Genomic DNA, 21,659 nt, shown 5'->3' with positions numbered 1-21,659 from the left:
TTTTCACAACAAAATCATAATTTAGGCTAACATATTCGCATAATACAGGATGACATCACATTTCACATGACTCTCCACTGGAAAGGCAGATTACCCTACGCTGTGGATGGCAATGTACGTTTCGAGCCAGCAGACACAGTTTAATTGCAATGACAAGTCGCGTATAGAAAATGGTTGGGGGGGAATACATTCACCTTTACAGCGGCTTCGACAAATACAGTCATACGTCCAATTTATCGTGAGACCAATCTATTATTTTATATGAACAGCAGCAGCTTACAAACGATTTCTGCGTTTTCCTTGCAAATCGGTCCACATTTTTCTGCAAACGGGCAAAACAATGCAGTTTACTTCATCCAAACCCCATTACTTAATAGCGTTAAATCGCTTAGCCCACATATTGCGGTAGATAAGTGATCGTTCTAGGTTCATTTCTAAAACAATACTACCCTCCGGTGGTTATTTTGAGAAATCCATGTAGACGTAGAGTATGTGAAAAAAACAGCCTTTGACAGTGCACAAAAATCTACGTCTATGAAAAGTCCCGATCGTGGTTGGCAACTCGCTGGGAAGGTTCGCTGCGAACAGTTTACTATATTTTTTTCTTCGCTGAAAGATAAAGAAATAAATAATCCTTCGTGACCGTTGCATTTTAGTGACTTGTACAAAAACGGGTAGGCTATTTATAACATAAAACGTGTCCACTTTTCCTAAAACCTAGTTTGGTTTAAGTGATCCAGAGCTGTGTGCGTGCATGTGCTTCCCTTTCCACTTAATTTTCTTCTAAACCATTGGTAATGGAGGCTAATTTAGGTTCAAAACATCAACGATATTTGTACAGTGAAATAGGCTTATCTAAATGCTAACAAGAAGCGTGTCCAGTCAACGTTTGTCTATAAAAACGGGGAATGCAACAATGTGAACAAACTATTCTCTGCAGGTATTTCCTTCAAAGCAGTGGATACTCGAGTCCAATCCTCAATGACAGGGCCCCTAATTAAATTGCTGGAAGACAACAGTGTAAAATGGAAAATCGTGGATGCTCCAGAACACACAATCATGCACAAAGTATCTACTTTAACCTCGCGGTATTATCAGCTCGGCTAAGACAACACACAGCATTGCGCAAGTGAAAGACAATGTAACTAAAAACAATTTTACATAGCCTTGCTGCTACTGTTTCACTTGGAACTCTTACTAAGGCCAAGTCGATCGCAGACTCGCAGAGTGCAGAAGATCATTCTCCGCCGCTGCGGTATCTGAGAGCTAAACAGCTCTGGGGGCAGGGTCAGAATTAAATGATTATGATTGGCCAAAGCAAAGCATCAGCTAATCAATACAGATGTTCATTGGCCGGGACTTTTCACTGTGTACCTCTTTTAATTTGTCCCTGTAGAAACAAATCCTATACTCCCACACGTTTTATACGGTTTAACTGGCTAAAATATTGGTTCCGTCTGAGAAAACTTTGAGTTTCATTGGGGTGGGAGGGAGCATGTGCAGTTGTTGAGCTGAAGCGTGAAGGCAGTTTCTTTTTCTGCACGCCGTTACAGCAGGCTAGCAAGCTTGTAAGCTTGCACGGTAACTTTATTTAAATAGCAAAACTGGTTAGCTGACGCTTGTGTAGTTATTCGGTGATACAAATAAATCGATAACTCATAGCTTGTTAGCGCGACGTTATATAGCTATAGCTGTTTGAAAGCCAGGAAGACTTATTTCATAATTCAGAAAAAAAAAATCTGGCGAGTGCCAGCTATTTATGCTCTCCTGGAGTTTTAAAGACGTTATCTAGATTCGATTATCAACAGTCAGTGGGTACAGATCCTTAACTGGCAAGCTAATATAGTGATAAACTTTACTGAGCTAAATAAATCCATCATACCATATAACGTAATTAACATACCTAGACTGGTATCAGGTAACTTTCTGTCGCGCAGCTGTCGTCTAGATAGCTACATTTCTGCCAATTTCACAAACTAGTATGGCAGGTAGCACCAATAAGACGGTGCATGATATTTTTCAGTCGATGGAGTACGGACCAGCTAGTTCCAGCACAGCGACTGCACAGGTAAATATGTAACTAAGCACTTTTCTGTAGCCTGTCATTCTGTTCAGCTCTGCGACTCTTCTGGAAGAATAAATAGCTAGCCATATTCTCTGACTTAAACCTGCCTGGCTAGATAATTAGCAGAACAGAAAATTGTTACTGACAGTAACTGTTAGTTTCACATTTTAGATGCATTCTAAATTTCGTCTCAACTGTCCGGTTTGATGGACATTTCCCCTCTCGCAGCACATGTTCATAATTCTTATTGTATGTCAAGTTGTTGCTTTGTACGTGTCGAAGAGTTGCCATGTGATATTCGTTACTGTAACCCACAAGACAAACATGTGACAGAGACATGCCAGCTAAGTACAGTACAAAACAGTCTGTGTGGCTGGCTAATCGTACTGACAGTGTGGCAGAATGTAGACTTATCTTTGTTGCCTTCATAAATGTCAGTGCAAACTGGCGCATATCAAATGTAAAGACCTCATTCCTCATCCCAGTCAAAATTTCATTTAGAGATTTATTGACCAGGACGGGAGGCGTTTGTCCTTTTTTGTTACTGATTGATTATCATGGGGTGGAGAAACCCCCTGCAGCCAATCAGCTGCCGAATTATGGCCACGCCTTCTACAGGTGGGAGGAAACGTCTCCCAACAGGAAGTTAAAACCGAAGGGAGGGGGGTGGTGTCGGAATGATACCTGAAGTCTGAACCTTTACGTAATACCCGCACTTTCTGCATGCAGCCTATTTTTCCCAGCGTTATCTGCGTGTAATTAATCGTCGTTTGAACCGCTCTCTTTCAGTCCTGGTTGGAGAGTCACTCTCGTTCACTCGGTCTGTTTTTGGATGGGACGTTTGTCTGCCCGTCCGACAGGCAGACCAGCACTGTAAATGATGCTTCAGGTAATTTTTTATTATTTTTTTAAAATCAGTGCAGTGCATGGTTTAAAAATGTTCCCAGTCCTGTAACTGTCTCCATATGTATTTGATTTTCAGAGTTAGCATCTGAGTTTGTTACATCTCACAAATGTATCATTTACTGAGGACACTGTACCTTTAAATGTGTGTTGCTGTGATTAATATTAACTATGCAAATCTCTTTGCATTCAATGCCTACAGTATCACATAAATGGTATCTATATATGCCCATTGGAATGTGAGTTCCAAAGCCAGTTTATGAGTTTAGTCTGGAGCCTTGTCCTGCTAGACATATTACTTCATAGCACCCCCTGCTGGTCTGAATATGAGCCACACTGGCTGGAGACAGCTTCCATAATGTCAGTACAACTGCGGACCACAACCTGCTGTGGCTGTAAAGTCGCGTATAATCCACCACTGATAGGTCGCATTTGAGTTCCGCGTGATGTTGGCCACTCTGAGCCGCCTGTCGCTCGTCTCTCTGAAGGCCAGAGGCTGTGGACCGCTGTGTGCGCGGCGGAGGAAGACGTCTCCCTCGCCGCCTCTTCCTCGGTCGGCGGGTTCAAGGTGTGGAACGAGCTCAGCTGCCACCAGCGAGCCAGAGTCTTCCACAGGTAAGCAGGCTGCTGAATTATGTACATTTTGAGATGAGTGCATGTAAGGGTCATCTTAATTTCACCTATACCCCAAACGCACACACACACACTGTACACACACACACCCGTATGCGCGTGCACACAAAAGCACGCACGCACACGCAGACACACACACACACACACACACACACATGCAGACGCACACACACCGCACACAAACACGCACACTCGCGCGCACACACACACACACACAGTGTTGCTGTTAGCAGCCCCTGTCTCTCTCTCCCTCAGGTTTGTTAGCAGCCTGCAGAGACACGGGCAGTGCCTGACTGAGCTGTGTGAGTTAGCCCAGGCCCCCAGCTCTGTGTCCGCTCTGGTGCGACTGGCCCAGTACTACTCCGGCTGGGCCCAGCTCAAGGACGCCCTCGTTCCCGACTGGACCCCCCGAGGTGCCGACCGTTCTGCCTCTTTCCCGCTCTCTCCTCCCCTATCTCCCTCCTCCAGAATCAGTCAGTCCCTGTAGTGCCAGTCTCTGATTCTCTCTCCTCCAGAATCAGTCAGTCCCTGTAGTGCCAGTCTCTGATTCTCTCTCCTCCAGAATCAGTCAGTCCCTGTAGTGCCAGTCTCTGATTCTCCCTCCTCCAGAATCAGTCAGTCCCTGTAGTGCCAGTCTCTGATTCTCTCTCCTCCAGAATCAGTCAGTCCCTGTAGTGCCAGTCTCTGATTCTCTCTCCTCCAGAATCAGTCAGTACCTGTAGTGCCAGTCTCTGATTCTCTCTCCTCCAGAATCATAGTCACTAATGTCACTAATCTCTGATGACCTGTGTGTTTGATACCGTTATTGCACTGCCAGTTGTTCTGAAGCAGTGCATCAAAGAAAAAGGTTCATTAGTCTTAAAGATGCCCACTGTCCACGTTTCACTGAAATATTGGACAATATTTCATTCTGGGCACATTGCTGAAATAGTGCATGCTTATTGGCTGTGTTTATGGTCATGTGACTGTGCTCTTTGTGTATGTGTGTTTTCTGGTTCTCCCAGGTGTGGTGGCTGTGGCTGTTTCAGATGACTGCTCCCTGTATGCCCTCTTGCTGAAAGTCCTGCCAGCATTAGCAGTGGGTGAGTATGGATGGAAAGGGATGATAGCCAGTTAACCCTTAGAGAGCTGCACCAGGTGATGTTGATGTTTTTTTCCCCACTATCCTCAGTTTTTTTACATTACTAAACAGGTTTATGTTTATGTAATAATTTGTTCACAAGACTTGTCCCTATAAGGAAATGTCAGAAAAGACACCTGATTTGTACTTCTCAAGGTCTTGATTGAAGACCGTGTTTGGTTAAATAGTTAAATCCCACGCCGGCCCTTTCTGGATAAGATTAGGCACCCCTGATTTGGCTTTAATGTGTAAAAGACACAGAAACCTGGTCAGTCGCCAATTACATATCTAAAAAACAGTTTGTTACATTTCACTTTGAAATGATGTTGCCACTCTGTTTCCAAGGAAATGCGGTCATCGTAGCAGCTGGCTCTGGAACCGCCCTTCCTGCGCTGTTGACTGCCAGCATTCTGAGGGAGGCGGGACTTCCTGTCGGGGTCCTGAACGTCCTCACAGGCAAAGACCTGAGCCTCGGGGTTAGGGTGGCCCGGGACCCCAACGTCAGCTGTGTCACTTACACCGGAAATAAACAGGTGCGCTACTGATTCCACCGCCCGTTCAGCTAACTGAGCACTATTGGCTTGGCTGGAGATCTCATTTAGCTGACTGAGCTCTGGTTGGCTTGGCTGGTGGTCTCATTAAGCTGACTGAGCTCTGATTGGCTTGGCTGGAGATCTCATTTAGCTAACTGAGCTCCTATTTGGCTTGGCTGGAGATTTTAAGCTGACTGAGCTCTGATTGGCTTGGCTGGAGATCTCATTAAGCTGATTGAGCTCTGATTGGCTCGGCTAGAGATCTTATTAAGCTAACTGAGCTCTGGTTGGCTTGGCTGGATGTGTCATTAAGCTAACTGAGCTTTGTTTGGCTTGGTTGGATGTCTCATTAAGCTAATTGAGCTCTGATTGGCTTGGCTGGAGATCTCATTTAGCTAACTGAGCTCCTATTTGGCTTGGCTGGTGGTCTCATTAAGCTAACTGAGCTCTGATTGGCTTGGCTGGAGATCTCTTGAAACTGACTGAGCTCTGATTGGCTTGGCCAGTGATCTCGATAAGCTGATTGAGCCTCGTCAGCTGGTGAGCGATTGAGAGCAACTCTTTTGGGCCGGACCAGTACCAGGAGACACAGAAACAGGAGACCATGGCTTTGTCCCTAAATGAGAAACTTTATCCATTCATTTACTGATAGCTTGCATGTACTGCTCAGTTCTGTGTGTATCTGTGTAATCACTGTCTCTGATAATGAGAGGTGGATCATCAGTACAAACAAAACTGTTACTCATGCAATTATTACAATAATATTATAATAGCAACCTCATGTCACCTAATCCCTATCTCTCTCTCTCTCTCAGGATGGTGAGATTCTGAGCAGGGAGACTGCAGGGTTGGGTGTCCCTCTTTCTCTCTCTCTGTCCACCAGTGCCATCTGCCCTTTCATCATCTTTGATTCTGCTGATATCGACAGCGCTGTGGATGGTGTGATAGAGGCAGCCTTTAGAAAGAAAAAAGATGTAAGTTCTTTTCCTTCAGGTCACTGAATTGTTTTATTATCCTCTGCAAACGTGAGTTAAAGTTGCAATTACTCAATTATCTTTACTGTCTCCCCTGGAGTGCCTTGTGTTGTGTAGCATGGTGGAGCCATGTCTGGATAATTTCAACGTTCCATGATGTGTTTTTATGACGTACAGTTCCAAGCATGGCCACAAGGTAGAAGTGTTGCTTAATAAGTGTATGTTTGCTGGCCAGCACTCTCAGTCTTGGGCACTTTCTTTTGCTCTCAGTGGCAGTGGATACTGTGCGTCCAGGAGTCAGTTTGGGACGGTGTCGTAGCGCGGCTGAAGGTTCGAATGGCAGGAATGAAGTGTCTTCCTCTCTTGGCTGAATCTGATAGACCTATTGTGGATGCTGCAGTACAGGAGGCTCAACAGCAGGGGGCAACTGTAAGTCAAACAGATTTAGTAATATACAAATAAGAATAAGTAGTGCATAAAATAGAATTAAATTTTTGTACTGTTGTCCATATTAAGCTTAGCATGTAAGTAATATTAATAGTGACTTGTGTGTGTGACAATTATGAAGGAGATGTGTGTAGTTTTGATGTTCAGTTCATCTTCTCTCTCTCTCTCTCTCTCTCGCTGTCTCAGGTGATCCAGCCTTGCCCCCCGCCCTCCTCCCTCTCCCTGTACCCCCCCACCGTGCTGTGGGGGGTTGCCCCCTCATGCCCCTGTGTGGTGTCGCCCCCTGCTGGCCCTCTATTACCCACCCTCTCCTTCAGAACCGCTACAGAGGGGATCACCATCGGTAACTTCAGCCTTCTGAAATACTGAAATAACCACCACTCCTCTGAAATAAACAGCACTCTACTGAAATAACGCATGCACTACTGAAATAACCAACACTGTCCTGAAATAACCTACACACTACGGAAATAATTCGCGCTCAAGTAAAATAACCCATGCTACTGAAATAACACCGTTCTACTGAAATAAACAGCACTCTACTGAAATAACCAACACTGTACTAAAATAACCTACACTAATGAAATAACCCACGCTGTACTGAAATAATCACGATTGTCCTGAAATAACCAACATTGTACTAAAATAACCTACACTAATGAAATAACCCATGCTCTACTGAAATATCCAGCACTGTACGGAAATAACCCATGCTCTATAGAAATAACCACCACTCTTCTGAAATAACACTGTTCTACGGAAATAATCAACACTGTATTGAAATAACCAACGATGTACTGAAAAAACCCACACTCTAAGGAAATAACCCACGCTCAAGTGAAATAACCCACGCTACTGAAATAACCCAAGCTTTACTGAAATAACCAACACTGTACTGAAACAACCCACACTAAGGAAATAACCCACACTCGACTGACATAACCCATGCTCTACTGAAATAACCACTGTTTTAAAATAACCAACACTATAGTGAAATAGTCCACACTCTACTGAAATAACTAACATTAATGAAATAACCAACGTTCTCCTGAAACAATCAATGCTCTACTGAAATAGCCATCGCTCCACTGAAATAACCTCAGCATCACTTTCATTAAAAACTTGCAGTGGCATTATACACCTTCGTTGGATCTAGTTGGTAAATATTATAGAGTGTAGACAAAACATCGGTTTAAAAAAAAAAAAACAATGCAAATAAATCCCTTTGCACAGGCCTTCCCTCCGACAGGAACCTCAGATCTCAGAGCTGGAGCAGCTCGTAAGCACAGTGAAATCTGTTCAGTTTATGAATGCTCACTGGGCTAACACTATGAGCCTGTTGTACGGTGTATTAGCACTCTAACCATTAGCCCTATTAGGTACAGTCTTTATTGGGTAGCATCATATTTAATATCATTTTTGCGGCATGTGCGTGCATGACATTGCTTTATGTGTTTGTGTTTCTCTTTATGGTGTTTCTCTTTATGGTGTATGTTATTGTATGTGACCGGCGCAAATTCTAAACCTAATGATAATTTTGTCTGAGTGACTGATTATTTATTAACTAATTTGGAGGGGAGTAAATCTACATTTTAGAGGATTGACAGAGCACCAAAATGTCTGCTATTTCACGTTATATGAGTGATTTAGGGGCTCATAGATGCTCCTCTGATAAAATGAATGAATTAGGCCTGAGAGTTAATCTGAGTGTAATGACCTGGCGCTGGGGCCCTGGGGCCCATGAGCTGGCCCTGGGGGTAATCAGCTGGCCCCGGGGCCCTGACTGCAGAGGGAGTGACCGCTGGCTGCTTGTGCTCCTTTTCAGCCAATCATAGCCCACACGGGCAGGCCGCCTCCATCTGGACCGAGGACCTGACCCTGAGCCTTGAGTGCGCCAAGAGGTAACGGCTCCGCAGCACGTCTCTGTGTGTCTGTACACCCATCTGTCTCCATCGTCTGTGTGTCTGTACACCTGTCTACATCCGACTGTGTGTCTGTACACCTGTCTACATCCGACTGTGTGTCTGTACACATGTCTGTCTGTCTACATCTGTCTGTCTGTAAGTCCGAATGTCTGCAAATGACCCTCTCTCTCTCACCCTCCCCTCCTCCTCTCTCTCTCTCCCCTGCAGTCTGTCCGTCGGCACGGTGTGGGTGAACTCACACTCCGTCTTCGACCCGTCCCTGTGTCTCTCCGGCACGAAGGAGAGCGGGAACTGCGCCAACGGAGGACCGGCGGTAAGAGTCCATCTCTGCCTGCTGCCTCTCCTGACTCAGTCCCCCAGAATGCAACGCTCGCCTTATGTGTGGGACTGAATTTTAGGAATGATATCTGCGGCTTGTGGAAAGGAGAGGAATTAATGCGAGACAAGGTCAGGCTTGAAGGTACCAAAGAGATGGATTGGGGGGGGGATTAAGGGGGTTCTTTGGGAAGGGTGGAGGGGGTAGGGTGGATTAAGGGGGAGATTTTGGGAGGGTGGAGGGGGTATGTATTGGCACCTTTGAGCACAGTCATTGCTGACTGACTCCAGCATCTTGGCCTGTGTCTCAGGTTAAAAATTGCGATGCTGTTGTCCTGTGCCGTTAGCCTGCAGATGCTAACCTCTCTCTATCTCTCTATCTCTCTCAGGGTCTGTTTCAGTTCCTCCGTCCGGCTCTCTCTCCTTCCCTGTCTCGCTCCTCTCCTGTGCCTGTCAACTATGCCAAATTCGGGACCGACGGGACCCAACCCGCACTACCGGGCGCACCCGAACCTGCGGACCTCGCTCAGTAACTTCATATTTTCACATTTGCTGGGATTATAACTGGAGGAACATTAAATTGTTATCGCGGGTTATATAGGATTGTGTTTAAGGCTTGTGACACTGATTTGAGACCTGCCAACTTAAAAGGATGCATTTTGCTAACAATCGGGTGGTTCTGCTGAAAAGTCGTGATCTTTTGTTGGGGGCGGGGCTTCAGTTGGAGGACGCGATTCAAGCTGACTCTGCCATTGGTCCGTGTCTTTGAGTTTTGATGAGTACGATGCGAGTGTGTTCACGGCGTTAACCCTTTCCCCTCTCAGCGACCCGCGCTCCTATCTCCACTTCGTGGGAGGCCGGCCGTGCAAGGCGGACTCTGGCCGCAGTGTCGCAGTCCTGGCACCAGGTGGCGGCGTGATCGCGTACTGCCCTGACGGGGGGCGGAAGGACGTACGCAACGCAGTGGAGGCGGCCGCAAAATCTCAGCCGGGGTAACTCGCTCGGTGTGGTTTACGGCGTGGACAGCGACTACATTCTCTCTACAGCAGGAAAATGAAGGATCTCTCTTCCTGCTTTGCAGCTGGAAGAAGAGAAGCGCTGTCTCCCGAGCCCAGTCGCTCTATTCCCTCGCCGAGAGCTTGGAGCTGAAGAGGCGGGACCTGGCCCTGTCACTCCAGGCTCAAACCGGCATTCTACTGGAGGAGGCGGAAATGGAGGTGGATCTCAGCATTTCTCGGCTCTGCGACTGGGCAGCCCACTGTGACAAAGAAGGGGGAGGAGTGCAGGTCAGAAGTCTTCTTAGTGTGATGTTATTTCCATGGTTTATTGCAGCACTTGCCATTTATTTCCTTTCCGTATGATTATAATCACTGCACAAGAGCAACGTTTAACTGCTGTGATTAACTTTCCGCATTGTAGTTGTAGGCAATGTGAGCTACATTCGAAATGGATCATAAGTGACCCTCTTGCCATCTCTCTCTTTCCAGTCTCTCCCCCAGTCTGGCTCCGCCCTCTCTTTCCCAGAGCCAATGGGAGTGATGGGCGTGGTCCTCCCAGACAGGAGTCCCCTCCTCTCTTTGGTTTCTTTGCTCGGGGCCACCCTGGCAGCCGGTAACGCCGTGGTCATGATACCCAGTGAGAAGTACCCACTTCCTGCCCTAGAGTTTATCCAGGTGTGTGTTAATTACCGTCACCTGCGCCTGCCTGTAGTCTGGACGTGTGTGAGTCCACCCGTGTGCATCTGTGATCATCCATTTGGCGGTCTGTCTTCAAAACACCGCAAGATGTAGAAACTCTATAGGAAAAAGCACAAAGAAGGGCAACTAAATTGGGTTTGCAAAAAAGAAAGGTTCACCATCAAATCATGTGTTACATAAACAAATACAAATACATTCCTCAGGTAAATGATGAAATGTACAGGTAGCATTTTAGGAATGTGAAAAGCACCATAATTTATAAAAGCGCTTTTTTTTTCCCCCCTCAAATTGTTTCTCTGAATTCACTGCGTCATCTACGCCAGTGTAGTTACACAAAATGGCAACCTCTCTCGCTGCTTCTAGGTCCTACAGTCCTCTGCTATTCCGGAGGGCGTGGTCAGCATCATAACAGGTGGCAGAGACCAGCTGACCCGGGCACTGGCCAATCACAGTGTCATACAAGCCATTTGGTACTGGGGCAGTAAAGAGGTGAGCTCCATTTTCCTGCCTTGGCATATAGAGTTACTGGCTCTGCCGTGTAACATTGTCCTGATTCTCTCTCTCTCTCTCTCCCTCATTCTCTCTCTCTCTCTCTCCCCACTCTCTCTCTCTTTCCTGCCCTCGCTCTCCTCCACTATCTCTCTCTGTCTCTCTCCCTCACTCTCTCTGTCTCTCTCTCCCACTGTCTCTCTCTCTCTCTCTCTCAGGGCTGCCAGTACCTGCAGTACACATGCTGTAGCCCCCTGAAGAGCCTGTGGCTTCACCCAGAGGAAGTGGGGGATGAGAGAGGGAAGGACGGAGGACAGGACTGGGCTTGTTCTCATCCCTCTCTCATGGAGGAGATGTGGAGGCAGGCCACTCACTGGAAGAGTGTGTGGATCCCCACTGCCTAGGGAGGGGGCGTGGCCATGTCGAGTGACAGCAGGCAGGGGCGGGGACACAGGAAGTGTGACCGAAAGAACACGGTTCATATTATTCCCTCAAACAGCCTTAGAAATGCACCGTAGTTTAAATAATCTTACATCACGGTACATGATCATTCCAAAATTAAGGTTTTACAAGGCAATTAAAAAGAGTAGAGTAGTTTAGAAGCGTCTTTCTGCTATTTGAAGGTCACATTTGATAAGGAAAGGGATTCTGACTGGGACACTAACTTTGTGTCCAAACAGTACTGCAGTTTGTCTGCTACATCAGTTTCTGTGGCGATAAACGTCTGATCATTAGAGCCATTCCAATGGCTTGAGAGATTGGATAACTACCTCTGTCATACACACACACAATATTATTTCCCTCCTTATCGAATGTGTTACATTTATGTAATAAAGAGGGAGAAATTTACTAATATATTAGAAATTGGTCTGTTCAAAATAAAGAAAATTTAGTGTGGACACCGTACATAAAATATAGAAATCATGTGACTATTAACATTAAAGCTGTTCATCACTGTATTTTTATCATTACTAACAAAGGCATTGCTGTGACAATATAGCAATGATGTGTTGAGCATCTTCACATTTTGCCATGTTTTCTTTGCACACTGTCCTGACTGAGGATAGCCTTGTTCCAGTAATAAAGTAAGCATGAGTTGACTGAGGCTTGTCTGTGCTTTTCTGGGGCTGGGGCCCTGTGGGTGCTGACGCAGGGGTGCACACCCCCCCACCTTGAACAGCCGGTAGCTGTACGTTGGGGTAAGTCCCAGGCTAGTTAAAGCAGTCACCCTGGCTCGGTTTTCTAAACTTCAGTCTACACACCAGCAGTGCTGCAGTCCTGTCCTGGACCACCGTAAAGTATTTCCACCCAGGATACACACTCATCCTGCTGCTGTAGCTGATGGTTAAACAAATGCATCAAAAGAAAATGTTAATAGCTAATAATAAACTGCTGAAATTAGCATGAAATCCTAAATTGGAACCGCCCCTTGGTTGTTTGTTATTAATAGTAGCAGTACAAAAGAAAGTCGCAGATGTTTATGTAACGGTTGTGTCGACGCGACCAGTCTTCACCAGGGTGGGATAAAAGCACAGTTAGGCCAGAGGACTGTGCGCCTCTCTCTTTCTCTAACCTCATTCTACACCGCAGGCTTGTGTTCCCTGCCTGAGTCATTAGCATCAGGACAGTGGAGCACAGCCCCGGAAGCCAAGCACAGCTGTGACAGGTGCACACAGATTAGCAGTCGTCTGGAAGACAGGAAGTGCAGGGCAAATGAAATGCATCATTAAAGCGGCACTAAAACCAGCTGAGGACACCTGAAGATTAAAGGACTCTGGTGCAGTCACTGTGAGCCCCACCACACAGTAATAATAATAATAATAATAATAATGATAATTGTAGAGCACACTCCATAAACATATACATAGAATAAATGGAACAAAATGAAAACAATAAACATTGAACAGAAATGTAATACACAAAAAATTGATAAAGTTTTTAAAAAACGGGTCTTTAAACAGAATCGAAGGTCTTAAAATACGTTAAATTATTCCATAAAATAGCTGGCCGTGCCGTTAATGGCGTTTCCCCATCATTGCCTGTGAAACTGACCTGTCAGTGATGGGATTCAAGGTAATGAGAGTCTGACTGATCCACAATACACCAAGTACTCATTTGTTCAAGAGGAATCATTTCAAATAAATGCTTTACTTATAATACACGAGTAATTTGTGTGGGTGACGATTTCAAAATAGGGTGCAGGGTAGCCAAGCATTAGCAACAGACTACTAAATGGTAGGAGTGTAGTATAATGGTTAAGGAACTGGTCCTGTAACCTAAAGGTCACAGGTTTGATTCCTGGGTAGGACACTGCCATTGTACCCTTGAGCAAGGTGCTTAACCTGCATTGCTTCAGTGTATATCCAGCTGGATGCAATGTAAATGCTATGTAAGAGTTCTGTAAGTCGCTCTGGATAAGAGCGTCTGCTAAATGCCTAATTCACATCAACTAAATGTTAGTTTTTTTCTCTGTATAAATTTGGAGTAAATATTTAAACTTTTTTAAATGCATGAAAAAAGTAATTGCAAAAGAATTTATCTTTCAGTACTGACAACAAAAACATCAAACAAGTGACTACAATACCCCATATTGGAGAATATAAGCAAGACTGTACTATCTGTGTATAAATCATAATTTAATAATGACATAAAATATCAAATTTCTGTAATAGTGTGATACATTTTCCAACATTCCTGGATTCCATGCTTTATTATACTTTAATTTGTATACAAATAATGAAAAATGTTGAAGGTAAATACTTATTCCTATAAGCTAGACACTATACTTTTGTCTTAATTATTTTTCTTTTGAATGTCAAAGTGACATACAGCAGACTCGTTTTGCCGAGTGAGCTGGCCCTCCCCCCTCCCCCTCGAAGCTGCCGTATGCAGAGCAGAGCAGAGAGGACCGTGCCTAAACGCGAACATAATTAGGACGGTCATGCGACCGTATCTGTGCCAGGAAACGAAATAGTTTTTCAAAACTGGTGGTTGTCCATGACCATGAAATACACTTTTGTGCAACACTTCTGGATTTGGATGCTGTAATGTAAAAATGTACCTGTTGTTATGCATCTTTCTTCCAAAAAAACATGTCCTCTGTCCTAACCAAGACTGCAAAGTTATCAACATTATTTGGATTAAGTTAGCATTTACCAAGCATTAGCGTTTACCCAGCTAACGTTAGGATTGCTAAAAAAAAATACGTTAACTTTTCACATATGAGTGTAAAAAAAATATACTTTTTAAAAAAGGCTAGAGGAGGAGGACGAAAACTGAACCACAGAGAGGTTGCCATAATACACTAATAGTAACAGTCACGGTAAACGGTTAGGCCTACTTACGTTAATTTAAATAGAGAATAATGAGAATAATTGTGTTTAGAAATGAGGGCACCGATGACTTTAAAGCCCTTATAATTTATGTTTAGAATTTGTGTGTGATTATATTATCCTCCAAATAATTCTGATGCCATAAAAGTTTGCCTGTAACTGAGACCATTAGTGTAGAAATTGTTTTCATTTGGATTCCTTTTGCATTCTGTTCATTCTCTCCGTTGTCGGTACAACTTTACGCTAAGTGCCGTACAGATCTCATTTTCATCAAAAGTAAAAAAAAAAATAAATAAATAAAATTTTCCTGTGGGAAACACTGCACAAAATTCAAGATCATCATACTGGAATGATCAAGATCATCATGCTCAAAGGTTCAAAAAGCATGTAGATGGGATTGCTACAAATGAAAGACAGTTGAAAACAGTGCATGAGTTTGGGTGAGTCTTGAATCACTTGCTCCAAACTTTCTTCATCAACACGGAATCACGATTTGTAAGAAGTGGCCATGTGATTATCAAAAAAACACATCCCTGAAAGTTTTAGGACTGCATTCAATCAACATGTCCTGACTTGCATGTAAATGCAAGGGGTACACATTTTCTACACAAACTCAGTTTGCCAATTAGCTCTGCGCATTGCTACACTTGCCAAACCACTTGTGAACAAAAAATAATTCTTGCTTTTTTTTTCTCGTCAAAGTTAAGGACGGATGTTTACGGGTGAATCCCAGCCTAAGAATCAAAGATCATGGTGGTATGCAACAGGACACAATATAATGGAAGCCAATGAAGATCAGTATCCAAGCTGTACTGTATTCTGTCAGAGTACTTAATGGACATGCATTGCAACCAAAAAAACATTGAAACATTGACATATAAATATTCACAATTATCAAGTAGCAGGTGGTCAATAAAAGGGACACTGGCCTTAGGAGCTTGGTTTAAAACAAGCTAGCAAGCCAGCTATCAAGTTCATTTGTCAGTTGTTTAAGAAAATGTGACGGCATGAAGTTTTCAACCAAGCAAGGAAATTTCCCCCAAAAATGTCAACTTTACTTAACAAATATCGTAAATAAAGCACCGTGTAACATGGGAGTAGGTTTCAATTTTCAGGACCTTATTGTCAATAATTTTTCCAAAAATTGACTTTTTTCCTGCATTTTCCTGAAAATATCTTCTTGACCACCAACGCAGACATCAATTATTCCAAAAATATGGCTCCTCATTTTTTGAGCAAAATTAGCTCACCTGTGTCAAGGTTGGGAAAAGAAATCCCTTTTGAGTTCCAGAATGCTACTTCCAGAATACCAGAGCACTGCTTCCTGTGCGACGCCGTAGCAGCTTGTGAACTGTCCTGAGCTCCTCCCGCATCCCAGTGTCCCTATTCGGCCTCTGTGAACAGTACAATGTTATGAGCCTCGTGGGTGAGGGGCTGCTATTGGTGCAGCGATGAAACCATCTCCCTGGCGACCGACCGGAGCATCCGTTCCCTCCTGCCCCCCTCCCTGTCGCTGGCCCCCCGCAGGAACACCGAAACTTCCCGCTGTATTTCTTCGTCGGTGGCGTCCTTGGTGGCCAGGTTTCTCCGGACGCCTCCTGCAAAACACTCCCGTTATTCGGACACACACACACACATCGCCCAACGCAATGTGCATAGCAATGCAATTACATCTTAAGACTTTCGACATGAGAATTAATGTAACTGCTCATTATTTTTTAAAAGAATTATTCAAATATATACCAGGACCAATCAACCAATCAGCTTATCGTGGGAGAGTCGAAAATCAATAACGCAAAAAACCGCCGGACTATTCCCGCGACACTGGAAGACTAGGAAACGGCTGAACAGTCGGCCCAGCGGCGGGCGAAACGGCCGCGACGTACGGTTGAGTACTTTCCGGAGGATCAGGTCCCGAAAGGCCAGCTTCTCGCCGGCGCCGGTCCAGTTGAGGCCTCGCGCCACCGTGTTGGAGACGAGGCACGGGACCATGGCGCGCACGGCGTTTCGGACACTTCGGCCCCCCTTGCTGGCCAGGGAACACACCTGAAACGGGCGGGACGCGCCGGTTAAGACCGCGGCCATCGCGGCTCCTGGGCTGCGGTTCGTTCCAGCTCTCCGCGGCCCTTTTCCACCGTTAGCACCGCTAGATATGCTAAACCAATGCTAAATATGAAATTTATACAAGAATATGTTCAGTTACAGCACAGTTTAGGTTTAAAAAAAGCTGATTAAAAACATGCTGAGGGATGGTTTTAGGTTTTTGAACAGATTCATAAAGCAAAGTAAATGTACGGCATGATATTTATCGTAGTATATAAAGCTACACAGTCCTAATGTTGGCCTAATACATGATTCCAGCACTGAGGGTGTAGAGAAGAGACAGAACCATGATTTCACAGAACAAGAAATCCCACCCACTTTACCTGGATTCCCACCAAATTTACCTGGAATCCCACCCACTTTACCTGGATTCCCACCCACTTTACCTGGAATCTCACCCACGTTAGGTGGCATAAACTATGCTTGCAATATTAAAGCCAATATACCAATGAACCAAATGTATTGTCAAGCCAAAAAAAGTTTGCTTTAGAACCTGAGATTTCAACAGGTGGGTTACTGTAGGGGCTCCCTTTCAGGTCTTGACTACTATATACAGATTTGGGAAAATATTTTTAATTTTAATGGTTTAAACATAACCATGTAAAACTCATAATGTGGGTCCCCTTGATGCCTCTGAGCCTGAGCTCAGAGGCATCAAGGGGATCCCGGGGGGTCCCCGGATCAGGAACCCCGTGCTTTAGAACGGGACGGTGAGATACGGTCCGACGGCGGCGATTCGGGGGCCACACACCAGGTACTCCTGCAGGCCCGGGTCCTCAGCCAGGCGCTTCTCCAGCTGGCCCAGCTGCTGCTTGCTCTGCAGGGGGAGCGGCAGGTCGGCGGGCAGCGCGTACTCCTCCCCCCCGACCCCGCCGCCGCCCCCGCGGCCGCCGCCCCCGGGGTTCTGCCCGCCCTGCAGGTTCTGCAGCAGCAGGGTGTTGTACTCCACCTGCGCCCGGAGCTCCGCCACCGCCGCGTCCAGCTCCGCCAGCCGCTGCAGCACCACCGCCTGGAAATCTGAGGCCACGCCCAGGAAACTCATCTCTCACTTCTCTCACATTCGCCTTCCTTAACCACTGTCTGGCATTATTACGTCAGCCATTTTATAACGAAGGAAAAGAAACGCGCTGGACTCAACAGTATGTGAACTCGGGTGCCGGTCCTGCGATAGACGAGCAAAAATGAGATGAGGACCGCACTTCCGTTAAATATTTTTACGTATCTTTTTTTGCTTGCACCAAAACAATATTTTATGGAAGTGCAGCCCGTAATCCATTTTTCCATCAGTTATTTTGGAACCGTTTCACAACATGTACAACATACTTATGACACACTCATGATTTTCAACTGATGTATTATCTTTTTTTAATGCCGGTGCCCAAAGTCAGCAGCTGTACTTTATGAATGACCCTGACTGACAGATGGTATTTGAACAACTGCTATCTGTAAGCACTACAGACTCAGCCCCGGCATTACCAAAAGCGCCCTAGAAATCCGTGTCACTCGCTGGATAAATCTGAACGGTGACGTTCAATAGGCAAATCGTAGCATTACATTAGACTTATTATAATCAAAATCGTTTTCCAAAAGCGATACTGAACGTAAAGAACCAGAAAACATAAAAGAACGTGTTTTGACTGCTAAGTGGGCTGACAATAAGAAGTGAACTTGAAGCAAATGAACACCCAATCAGAATGGACACGCTATGTCAGATCCCCAGCTCTGGTGTTTACGTTACAAAGGTTATATACTTTACTTCTAAAGCACATTTTATTATTTGCCTTATTTGTTTATACATTTGTGAAATATGAGTATTTATTTTGTTGCTTAATGAATACTTTAAATGCAACAAAGCAAAAAGTGATTTCTCAGGGTCTTTATGAACATTTCAGCTGTAGCTATAGTAACTCTGAAACATGTTAATACACAGCCATTGTGGAAATGGACAGGAACACGTATGTAAATGAAACTCACCAGTGGCAGCCATTGGCCCATTGGAAGCATTAGGGAGACACTCGGAGACTGACCTGTAAGGAAACGAGGGCACGTTTTAAGTGCAGCGAATCGAAAACAGAGCTGTCAGTAGCCTGCTTCTGGTCTGACTCATCACTGTTAGGGCGGCAGTATTGTGTAATGGGTAAGGAACTGGTCTTGTAACCTAAAGGTCACAGGTTTGATTCCCGGGTAGGGTACTGGTACTTAACCAGCACTGCTTCAGTATATATCCAGCTGTATGAATGGATGCAATGTAAATGCTATGTAGTCTGCCAAGTGCCTGTAATGTAATAACTGCACTCTTTAACAGGGTGAATGGAACTTAGCCTTCACAGATCACCATTTAAACCCAGCAACAAAACTGCAATGTCGACAGCCAAGCTGTTAAAACTTGTTAGAAACTTGTGAGGTTAGACTTGTTACTCAAGAGACCATATTTTTGAAGTGAGATCATTCAGTACTTGCATTATGAATAAATAAAAATGTTAGCATGGTGACTAGAAGCACGCTTCAAAATAAGCTTGGTGGGGTATTTTGTGTTAAACTGCTAAACTTATGCTAATATAACTTTTAGCCTGCCGTCTTTCTTCAGCGTTCTACATTTTCCACCCCTTCCTCCCAAACAGATTGCCAACAATCCTCCATTTATTCCACATCAAAGAATTACCCTCCATTTTAAGTCTGGGTAGGGGTGTCTTCTAAATTCCTTTGTGTGACGTACTTTCATGATAAATAAACATTTCAACCACCAATAAAAATACATATTTTTCTCATTTTCATTTCACACACCTCTTCGTCCTCTTTAAGTTGTACTTTATCCCATCTTCAGTAGCAGGATTTGGTGCGTCTTCAGTGTGGCGTAACCATGCAGTTGCTTTTTCATAGGAACCTACCAAAAGAATTTTTAAAAAACTTGACTGTAACTTCATGAACTTCAACAGTTTATGCAATTACTGGACATTAAATTACTCTGACTTGTATTTCAATATAGCCTACGTTTGAAAAAGTGAAACCATATTATGTGCTAATTTTCATTCAAACATGATGACACAGGAAAAAAGGAACTTACTTTTAACAGCAAGAACTCGTGCTTTGTGTAAATACCACGTACTTGACGGCATCTCGTGGGACTGTACTGCTCTCTGAATTCTAGCATTCGACGCGTAGGGTGGCCAGTAACAACCCTGATCAGTACACCAGGACTTTGGGACAACTGCCATAACATCCTCTTCAGTGAGCATGACCACTGCATAGGCATCCATGTTCACCAAACGAAATTAATTGATGACCTGGAAATATAGCAGGGGCAGTTTCAGTGACCCAAAAGCACGGTGCTTTTAAATATAAAGTGTCACACATTCTTATGATATTCGATGATGAACTCACATGCAGCGAACTTGCAGTGTTAACTGAGCGCAGGTCAAACCCCATCTGGTTAACAACATTAAAATACGGCGTTTGGTGATTTTGCCAAGTGTCAATTGGTACCGTGTTACAACTTTCAAAGTGTGTTAATGATTTCTGACAGCATAAGGTATCAGATTTGCTATGCAGCTGCCAAACTTCGGCGTTATTTACGAGTCTACAGCACTGAAGACGTATACATTTAGCTAGCTATCTAATTAGCGTCAGCTAACCCTTGAGCAACCTAGCGCGTAGTCTATGCAAGAAGGACCTTGCCGATGTATCTGCCCGTGTTAGCTACTATCATAGCTATTACAATCAAGTTGGCTTTAAGATCATATTCGTATCGATGACTGAACAACCAGCAGACCGACCTAGCTTTTTTAACATTTTTGTTCATCTTTTCACCCATATGTAAGCCCGTATGTCGCATTTAGTTAGCTAGCTATACGTAGGCTACTCCGTAATAGTTTTGCAAATGTCGGCTTGCCTACAGTGGGCCAACCATGGACCTACAGTAAGCTGGTTGATCTTCTATAAAGGCCAGCTTAATTTAGGAAACTAGCTAAAGTTAGTCAAAACAACGTTTACTTATGCTACCTACCTTGAGTAAACAATAAACGACTGTTCTTAGTATTGCCGTCTACATTCAACTAGCCGTTGCATCAATAGGCTAGGCTACTTGGAGCTAATATAACAGTAGCAATTTAGCCCCATCGCCGGACAGGCTGTCGAAAGAGAAGTTGTTTTTTTCATCGCATTGTGCGCGTTCTCCTCTTTGATTGGCCCAAAAGTAGGCAGTAATGAGGCTACACCAATCAGAGTTGAGGGCGTACGATTCGCTGAAAAAAGTAGTGTAGCAGCCAACCAGTGAAGTTCGTAAAATATAAGGATTGTTTACAATGGGAAATAATGTTGTTTCTTGAAATTGTCCATATTTGTGAGTAGTCTTTTTTGCTATTCTTTCGTTAATGGCGGGCTACGGCAAAAACCTTAACGACCCATCTATTTTTTCACCTGGGTGTGGTTTGTAAAGAATCATTACAAAATATAAACTGGAAATGCTAAAATAAGCAGATCTGAAGATACAGTTTCAACATTAATATTGGGCCCTAAACCAATGGTGCCCAGTCATGTGCTATGGAGGATTCCAACCAATCACTTCACCTGTTGATTTCAGTAATGAATTCCCTGCTCTCTGGTTGAAGGTGTGTTAATAAATGAAATCGGAAGGTGAAATTATTGCTTGGAATGAAAATCTGGATATTCTCGGCCCTCCATGTCGCACGATTGGGCCCCACTGCCCTAAACCGGTAAACAGGTTTTTGCTTTAGCCAAGCACTACGGCACCTGATTCAAGTGATTAACTAATCGTGGTCTTTCAATGAAAACATTGGTAAGTACAATAAGTTGTCTTAGTGTTGCGCTAAGACAAAAAGCTGCTCGCACACTCGCCCTTTTTGGATGAGATTGGACACCCCCCGGTCTATACTGTCAGAGATTACACTTTTAATGATGAAAGACAAAACAAAAAGAAACACCTTGACTTAGTGAACACAGCCTGGTTATTGAAACCTGCTGCCCAGATGGGTTGTACTGTGTTATTAGTGCTGAGCGATTAACTGACATTTCAGTGTTTTTTCTGTGTTTAATAATTATTTGATCAACGTCAGTTCAATTATTATTATTGGCTTAATTCAGCGGACAAGCCGTGTTTTTCTCCA

General features: G+C 44.3%; 2 protein-coding genes across 6 annotated transcripts; one reads left to right on the top strand and one right to left on the bottom strand.

Annotated features, from left to right (window-relative positions):
* The first annotated feature begins 1,472 nt into the window (after nucleotides 1-1,472).
* On the top strand, nucleotides 1,473-12,201 carry aldh16a1 (aldehyde dehydrogenase 16 family, member A1). Its single transcript, XM_035398052.1, has 17 exons — nucleotides 1,473-2,068; nucleotides 2,855-2,954; nucleotides 3,457-3,583; nucleotides 3,857-4,014; nucleotides 4,606-4,683; nucleotides 5,067-5,254; nucleotides 6,070-6,228; nucleotides 6,499-6,657; nucleotides 6,862-7,018; nucleotides 8,501-8,576; nucleotides 8,808-8,913; nucleotides 9,305-9,444; nucleotides 9,740-9,907; nucleotides 9,997-10,201; nucleotides 10,403-10,588; nucleotides 10,976-11,101; nucleotides 11,320-12,201. The coding sequence occupies exons 1-17, from the start codon at nucleotides 1,982-1,984 to the stop codon at nucleotides 11,503-11,505; spliced, it is 2,406 nt and encodes an 801-aa protein (XP_035253943.1). The 5' UTR covers nucleotides 1,473-1,981; the 3' UTR covers nucleotides 11,506-12,201.
* LOC118216668 lies at nucleotides 10,584-20,679 on the bottom strand. Of its 5 annotated transcripts, XR_004763052.1 has the most exons (10): nucleotides 20,540-20,671; nucleotides 19,918-19,962; nucleotides 19,601-19,820; nucleotides 19,321-19,420; nucleotides 18,511-18,563; nucleotides 17,288-17,553; nucleotides 16,320-16,479; nucleotides 15,684-16,031; nucleotides 12,675-12,789; nucleotides 10,584-10,710 (listed from the first exon to the last, which is right to left on the bottom strand). XR_004763052.1 is itself a non-coding variant. In XM_035398055.1 (8 exons), the coding sequence occupies exons 3-8, from the start codon at nucleotides 19,791-19,793 to the stop codon at nucleotides 15,871-15,873; spliced, it is 891 nt and encodes a 296-aa protein (XP_035253946.1). In that variant the 5' UTR covers nucleotides 19,794-19,820; nucleotides 19,918-19,962; nucleotides 20,540-20,673; the 3' UTR covers nucleotides 13,725-15,870. The 5 variants fall into 5 exon arrangements, 3 of the variants coding, with proteins under 3 accessions (XP_035253946.1, XP_035253944.1, XP_035253945.1); XR_004763053.1 differs by lacking the exon at nucleotides 12,675-12,789; XM_035398055.1 differs by lacking the exons at nucleotides 10,584-10,710; nucleotides 12,675-12,789 and having other exon boundaries at nucleotides 13,725-16,031; nucleotides 19,643-19,820; nucleotides 20,540-20,673.
* Between the last annotated feature and the right edge of the window lie 980 nt (nucleotides 20,680-21,659).

The sequence above is a fragment of the Anguilla anguilla genome, chromosome 17 (assembly GCF_013347855.1).
Source record: "Anguilla anguilla isolate fAngAng1 chromosome 17, fAngAng1.pri, whole genome shotgun sequence".
NCBI lineage: Eukaryota > Metazoa > Chordata > Actinopteri > Anguilliformes > Anguillidae > Anguilla > Anguilla anguilla.
The sequence above is the reverse complement of the archived record's forward strand: the minus strand, read 5'-3'. Positions and strand labels throughout refer to the sequence as shown.

What these genes read in the sequence shown, in the direction of transcription:
- aldh16a1 (XM_035398052.1), top strand. Translation starts at nt 1,982, where the DNA reads ATGGCAGGTAGCACCAATAAGACGGTGCATGATATTTTTCAGTCGATG. An exon ending in CACTGTAAATGATGCTTCAG is followed by an intron (nt 2,955 to 3,456) that starts GTAATTTTTTAT and finishes GTCTCTCTGAAG; the next exon opens with GCCAGAGGCTGTGGACCGCT. An exon ending in CCTTTAGAAAGAAAAAAGAT is followed by an intron (nt 6,229 to 6,498) that starts GTAAGTTCTTTT and finishes TTTTGCTCTCAG; the next exon opens with TGGCAGTGGATACTGTGCGT.
- LOC118216668 (XM_035398054.1), bottom strand. Translation starts at nt 19,793, where the DNA reads ATGGATGCCTATGCAGTGGTCATGCTCACTGAAGAGGATGTTATGGCA. An exon ending in ACGAGTTCTTGCTGTTAAAA is followed by an intron (nt 19,421 to 19,600) that starts GTAAGTTCCTTT and finishes TTCTTTTGGTAG; the next exon opens with GTTCCTATGAAAAAGCAACT. An exon ending in CGGGCCTGCAGGAGTACCTG is followed by an intron (nt 16,480 to 17,287) that starts GTGTGTGGCCCC and finishes CGCCCGTTTCAG; the next exon opens with GTGTGTTCCCTGGCCAGCAA.